The sequence below is a fragment of the Taudactylus pleione genome, unplaced genomic scaffold (genome assembly GCF_031769625.1).
Source record: "Taudactylus pleione unplaced genomic scaffold, aTauple2 ptg000122l, whole genome shotgun sequence".
NCBI classification, from domain to species: domain Eukaryota; kingdom Metazoa; phylum Chordata; class Amphibia; order Anura; family Myobatrachidae; genus Taudactylus; species Taudactylus pleione.
In genome coordinates this window covers 11,228,277-11,235,524 of record NW_028284524.1, presented here as the reverse complement: position 1 = coordinate 11,235,524, position 7,248 = coordinate 11,228,277, and the positions used below count along the sequence as shown (strand labels likewise).

Below are 7,248 nucleotides of genomic sequence, written 5' to 3'. Positions count from 1 at the left end.
TGTGGAGCAGGTATGTGGAGGTGTAAATGATGTGGAACAGGTATGTGGAGGTGTAGATGATAAATGATGTGGAACAGGGATGTGGAGGTGTAAATGATGGGGGACAGGTATCTGGGGAGGTAAATTATGTAGGACAGATATGTGGAGGTGTAAATTATGTAGGACAGATATGTGAAGGTGTAAAGTATGTGGGACAGGTATGTGGAGGTGTAAATGATGTGGGGCAGGTATGTGGAGGTGTAAATGATGTGGAACAGGTATGTCGAGGTGTAAATGATAAATGATGTGGAACAGGGATGTGGAGGTGTAAATGATGTGGGACAGGTATCTGGGGAGGTAAATTATGTGGGACAGGTATGTGGGGCGTAAATGATGTGGAAAAGGGATGTGAAGGTGTAAATGATGTGGGGCTGGTATGTGGGGGTTTTGTATTTATGGGAGAGCGTTTTTTTGTGCTTGCAGATGGGAGGTAAAAGTGTTAATGTCAACATTTTTCAAACTTGTATAAAAACACTGAGAAATTACTATACAGACATTTTTCAGCACCCCAAAATGCTAGAAAGACTTTAATTTGTTGAAAAACACTTGCTTGCTGTCATTATTCCACCATTAATAAAAAGTCCAAAAATCATGCATTTGACACCTGTTAAAAATCTCCAGTATTTGCCTTATGGCTACTAACAGCCTTCTATATGGCCCTCCTATCTCAATTGTCACTTTTTTGTGATCCAAGGTGGTTTCCCCACTTTTCATGTACTTTTCCCATATGGCGTGATGTAGAAAAGTCACACACCCTCGCTGCAAGTACTGCAAATTGGCATATCTAATTGGATCTTGCATTTCTCAGGTGCACGCATTCTTGTGATGTCTGCTAGTTTCATGGAACAAACTCATATTTGCAAATTTGCACCTATTTGGACGACCCCACTATTGGCTGAAATTTTCTGTTGTGTGATTGAATGTGAGCAAGAGAATATGCCATGTGATCTGCTCAAATCCAATGACATTTATGAACTAACCAGTCATGGTAAGTACTGTGATTGTCCTTTTAGTGCAGAGGGTATCCAAGCCCTTTATTAGCTAAAATTGTCCTGTTGCACCCCTGTTTTTAAAAATGGAAATAAACACTGATTGCATCTGTGCACAGATATTTGTAGGGTAAAGCCACAATGGAAATAGATCAGCCTAGAAAATAAAATCATTTAATTCACCTTTAACTTTTTTTTTTAATCCCTCTTTCTACCACTACAGTGATTGACTACTAGAATACTTGCTTCCTCTGTCAAGTTATGTAAATAGGAACAGATCAGGTGCAGCGTTGGTGTAGGAGGGAGAGGAGTCGGGTAAAATTGTAATTACCTGTCAAAATTGTTGTTTTTCTAATCTATCTATCTATGTATCTATCTACACACATTCATACGCACACACTGGTGAATCATGGAATGTTAACTCAATGGTGACCATGAACGTTTAGAAATGCTGCAACATTACCCACTGCTTATTGGATTCTGAAGTACAGTAAGCTAGTGATAATGAGCGCTCATATTGCCTACGCTGTTCATGGAGCTGAGGTGGGGAGTGGGCACCGTACCAAATCCACCTGGTGGGGATTGCAGGCTGTGCCCTGGATAGAGAGCAGTGGGGGTGCCCGGCCAGTATGAGAACCCGGCAGGGGAGACCCCAGAGGTCATGAGGTTGAGCTTGGACAGGCCAGGGAAAGGCAAATGTGACAGGTTGCTCTGGAACTTGTACAGAGACTGTTCGTTGCTCGGTGCAGACTGGCACACCTGTGCCAAGCCGTGGAAGTCAAACTTGTAGGCGTACCTCTTGCCGTGCACCTTTGCCATGATGTTCTTATCGTAGTAATAGCGTAGGGCTCGGCTCAGCTTGTCATAGTTCATGTTGGGCTTGCTCTTTCTTTCCCCCCATCGTCTGGCGACCTCATCGGGATCAGTCAGTTTGAATTCTCCATTGGTGCCCTCCCATGCGATACAGTTGGCATTGGAGTGATCGGACAACAGCTCCAGGAGAAATTGCCACAACTGGATCTGTCCACTGCCTGGCAGAAAAACACAAACACATCAGTGCCATGAAGCTTTCACTTCAATCCCACACAACACTAAAAGCAGAATTGTATTTACTATTACTAAAATACATTTAAAAAAACATCTTTAAATTTGAATGTAATAACATTTTAAATAATTTTGTTTTTAGTAAATGGTTTACCTAAAACTTGTGATTTGTTAGCAAATTTCTCATTAAATACGTCTAAGATGATGATATTAGTTTTTATTAATTAATTGTCAACAAAAGTAATATTTCTTGTTTTAAAAAGGTAAAAAATAAAAGGACAACTCGTATAGTTATAACTCTTTTTCTTTACTAATATATTTATAATTTGGCTACAGAGTCGGCTGAATTCCCTGCTCTCAACTCTGGTCTATATGACAATACACATGAAACAAATAAATATCTAGCCTGAGTTTTCGGACATTTTTAACCTTCGGTAAATATGATTCAATTGTGACATATTTACATTTTAGTATATTGAGTATATTACTGCACTTTATTTCATGATACTTTGTTACATTGATCTGCAACAGGAGACATTGGTTCATTTAATGATATGTATGAGTTGCATATTGTTAAAAAAATAGTTAGGAAATTAATATTAAAGGCATATTTGCTTCGTTTCCATATTTTGGTAAATTGTCTGCATAAACCTGGGACAAATAGGAGAGTGTGTCCTACAGGTGACTACAATATAGTAATTGTATACGAGATACATGTCAGAGTGTCATACGTGTGCAATGCTACATATTATGTTACCTGTTAGCATGGAATGGTAACGCATCACTATATGTAATACAGTTCTCACCTGTTCAGTTATGTTTACCAGAGCATGTCACAGTGATCTATTCAACCAGACACTATACAGTCATGCGGTCATGAATTACTGAGCAATAATTATCTACATATCAAAAACAGAGCTAATTAAAATAGATAATTATTTAGAAATAAGATATGTATTACATGTAGAGATATTATAATTTTTTTATTTATCTATTTTCTTATGTTGCATTTGGTCATTTTTCATAAAATGCACGCAGTCCAGTTGTTTCCAGTGAAGATATCAATTGCATGCAGTATTTTTAGCACAAAATATAAATTGTGCTGTAAGTAGTGAATTTATTATAATTATAACTAGACACTTTCTCTCTTGCACTAAGCATTCAGAGCAGTTTAAATGATTTTAACAAAAGCAGCAACAAAGAACAACCATCAGCAAAGTGTAAGCATAACCAGGCTTCTCTACAATAAGAGCATTGCGGGCTCCGGGGATCTCCCTTTTGCATGGTACTATCATAGTTCAGCACCACGGACAGCAGCCTTCCCCGAACTCATCCTTGTGTCCAAATGTGATTTATCTATAGGTTCGGATTAAATCTCATTAATGCTAAATAAACGTGTGTCAGGGACACCGCTGACAGGTTGTATATTGTATACAGGCACACAACTACTGTCAGATGTTTTATTCCATAAACAACATGTAAATCTCCCCAAATAACATCCACACATTGCTATTTTTTCTATAAGTTTCTGTTATGGAATTTTGAAACTATTAATTTAATTGCAATGTAAAACATTATATAGTAAGGTACCTGTGAATCATAATAACTATATTTTCAGAAAGCTCTAATACACCTTCATTCAGTACAACCCAATCAGTTACAACGTTTCAGAAAATGACAAGTCTAAATATTTATTTATGTTACTAAGAAATTCAGTCGGCAGTGCTTTAACTATGTGCCGAGAATGTAATAGAACTTAAATTGCAATATTATTGTTATTATAATATATTTATGCTACTACATTGCCTAAACTACCAATGCAACCACATATATGTTAAGACACATATTTCTTACAAGTTTGTATATTATCTATCTAACTATCTATCTATCTATACTTATTTTATGTTCAACATAAACATACACACACAATGACTTCTCTCTCACCTTTCTGTACACCTGTGGAGAACGGTCTCCAATTCTGGGTTTTATCCTTCAGGAAAGTTTCACCCACCGGATCTAGCACAGAGAAACATAAACCCCAAACAGCAGTATTATTTATAGGTAATCGGCGATATTCCAGTACATAATAGCTATATTGTTGTACTCTATATGTATATATTAAATATGCATTTGAATATCAGATGCTTCCATATAACATGTTCCAATAGTAAAAGGAAAAATCAGCACATGGATAAATATAAATAATAACAAGAATAACGAAAATAAAGAGAAAAATATATTTTGTGCATATAGAAAACATACTGCCCCCTCCTGTCTTGCACCCCTAATTATTGCCGGGTGGTCCTTGGATTTGGGGGGATGTTCCTAAAGGCTCCTATACTCTGGCTAATGCTGTAAGGGGAGATGTCAGGAAACGCGTCCAGGAAAAAGGAAATCCGACTTCTGAGGAGTTATTATAAGACAGCGGCTGAGAGGAGAGAGAGGGGGCCACACAGCACTGTGGAGAAGGTGTACAGGAACCCTGGGAGGATGAGGAGAATGGGGTAACAGGCACTGGCTGGGAACATGAGGAGACAGGAGAATGGGGTGTTAGACACTGACAGAGAGGATGAGGAGAGCTGGGTAACAGACACTGGCAGAGAGGATGAGGAAAGTGGGGTGACAGGCACTGGCAGAGAGGATAAGGAGAACGGGGTGACAGGCACTGGCTGGGAGAATGAGAATAGTGGGATTACAAGCAATGGCTGGGAGGATGAGACAGGAAAGTGGAATGACAGGCACTGTTTGGGAGGATGAGGATAGTGTGGTTGCCTGCACTGGCTGGGAGGATAAGAATAGTGGGGTGACAGGTACTGGTTGGGAGGATGAGGATAGTGGGGTGACAGGCACTGGTTGGGAGGATGAGGATAGTGGGGTGACAGGCACTGGCTGGGAATATGAGGATAGTGGGATGATAGACATTTTCTGGGAGAATAAAAAACTGGCTACAAGAAAGGGAATAGGTGGTCAGATGTGTTAAATGGGAGAATGAGGAGGTACTGGATAGAAGAATATGAATATGGGGCGACTACAGATAATACAAACTAGATTGCTGGGCAGTAACAGGATTCAGGGGACACGAGGCAGTAGCTGGGAGAATAAAGAATTTTAAAATCAGAGAAAGGATACAGAGGATCAGAGACATTGGTTGTCAGATGGAGAAGAATAGATGTAAATTGTGCAGTGAGAAGAATGGGGCCGGGGGTAGATGGTGCAGTGAGAAGAATGGGACCGGGGGTAGATGGTGCAGTGAGAAGAATGTGGGTAGATGGTGAAGTGAGACGAATTGTTGTAGATGGTGGAGTGAGAAGAATGGGGGTAGCTGGTGCAGTGAGACGTATGGGGTGTAGATAATGCAGTGAGTAGTATGGGGGGTAGATGGTGCAGTGAGAAGTATGGGGTGTAGCTGGTGCAGTGAGACGTATGGGGTGTAGATGGTATAGTGAGAAGACTCGGGGTGATCAGAGATTCTGTCTGCAAGTAATGAGTAGCAATGCTAGTTGGGATGTGGGCAGATTTGGTCTGGGTGTCAGCAGAACCAGTTGGTGCAGTGAGAATGACCCGGGGATCAGAGAATTAGAGATAATAGACTGGAAATAGAAAGTCTCAGTACTGGTTGATGATTCTTGATGAGAGAAGAAACTGAGCACTGAGAACATAAAGTCATATAATGTATAAAATGAATAAAAAGAAATAAAAATTCCAGAGATCCGGAGTCCAATGGCAGATGCCAGACGTCATAATTCCAGATGCTCCCCACCAAGACTTTTGGGTGCCGCCCAGCCCTGACACCCCTAAATCCCAAGTTGGGGGTCAATACCTGTGAGATACATGTTGAGAAGGAGCTGGGATCCACTGCCCTGAGCCATGGAGCTGAGCAATGACACCCGGGGGGTGCGCTCCCTATGATCAGTCCTATTAATAACACTATCACTATTGTTATTAGATGGTGGATGGAGGTGGACCAGAGAGAGAATAGAAAATAAATGTGAGGGAGGAGTAGGGGAGATGAGAGCCCGAGGATAATATCCAGGCAACACTCAGAGACATTGCAGGATGGGCTCATTCCAAAAACACACGCATCCCCCCACCCTCTATCATTTCCTCTGCAAAACTCTTTTTAATTAAAGAAGCCATCTGACTCTGTCATTCTGAGATAGAGCTGCTGCCTCCTGCCCCTCTTATCAGCCCCATCTAAGTATTAATAAACTTTCCTGTTAAAGATCAGTATTACTATGGGAACGGGTCCCCACATCCAGTCTATTTTACGCCTTTTTAACTCTTTGCAAACACCAGCCAGCGTCAGAGATGGCAGTCTAATATTGATCTTTGGATGTCTCTTTGCGCTTCATTGGTTTTGAGACAACATTATGGAACATTTAACCAGGGAACAGGCCATAAAGCGGTCGTTAGAGACACTTCATGCGGTCTACCTGCAATTAGCACCCATTACTAACAGATCACTCTGTAGTCTAACCCTTTAAGTGTGCTAGAGACCACGGCTGGCAGCAGTTAGCACCCATTGCACGTAGCCTAACCCCTTGTGTGCCAGAGACCAGCACCTATTTTTGGTCTCACTTATTATTGTGATAACTAGTTCCAGAAACAGTGAAAAAAATCTGTGAAATAATTTCAGAAACTAATAAATGAAGCATCCGCTCACTTATCCAAAGTGTGGAAGCTGGGGTTAGGTTTAGGCACTTAGAGGGGGGGATTAGGGTTAGGCACTTGGGGGGGAGGTTAGGGTTAGGCACCCCTAAGGGAGGTTTAGGGTTAGGGGGTAGAACTAGGTTAGTAAATACTAACCTTTGACGATCGTAATTTCCTCCTCTGCCGGGATGCTGCTGTCGGGTAAATCGAATGTATTCTGTCCCTACTGCCACATCTAATGGCTTACTGTGATCGCTGGTCCTGTATATGCTGGAATTATGACATACACGACACTTTGTATGACGCATATTAAACCTGGTTAAATGCTAATTATGCCCTCTTCATGGACTGGCCACACTCGCTTTAAAATCTAGCATTTGGTAACCCCACTCTAGAAATTCTGCATTTGCCCATGGTCCGATTGGATCCCTCCCAGGGCACAATGTGAATAAAAGCCCATAGGCTTCTATTGGGTAACGCAAACTAAAGATGGTGTTGCTCACCACATCCAAGCTCTGGAATGTAT

At 41.0% G+C, this 7,248-nt stretch overlaps 1 protein-coding gene across 1 annotated transcript; it reads right to left on the bottom strand.

The window, feature by feature from the left end:
- Positions 1–1,523: 1,523 nt before the first annotated feature.
- FEV (FEV transcription factor, ETS family member) lies at positions 1,524–5,941 on the bottom strand. The gene is made up of 3 exons (XM_088472413.1): positions 5,893–5,941; positions 4,017–4,088; positions 1,524–2,059 (listed from the first exon to the last, which is right to left on the bottom strand). Exons 1-3 carry the CDS (start codon positions 5,939–5,941, stop codon positions 1,524–1,526), a joined length of 657 nt encoding a protein of 218 aa, XP_088328539.1.
- Positions 5,942–7,248: the final 1,307 nt, after the last annotated feature.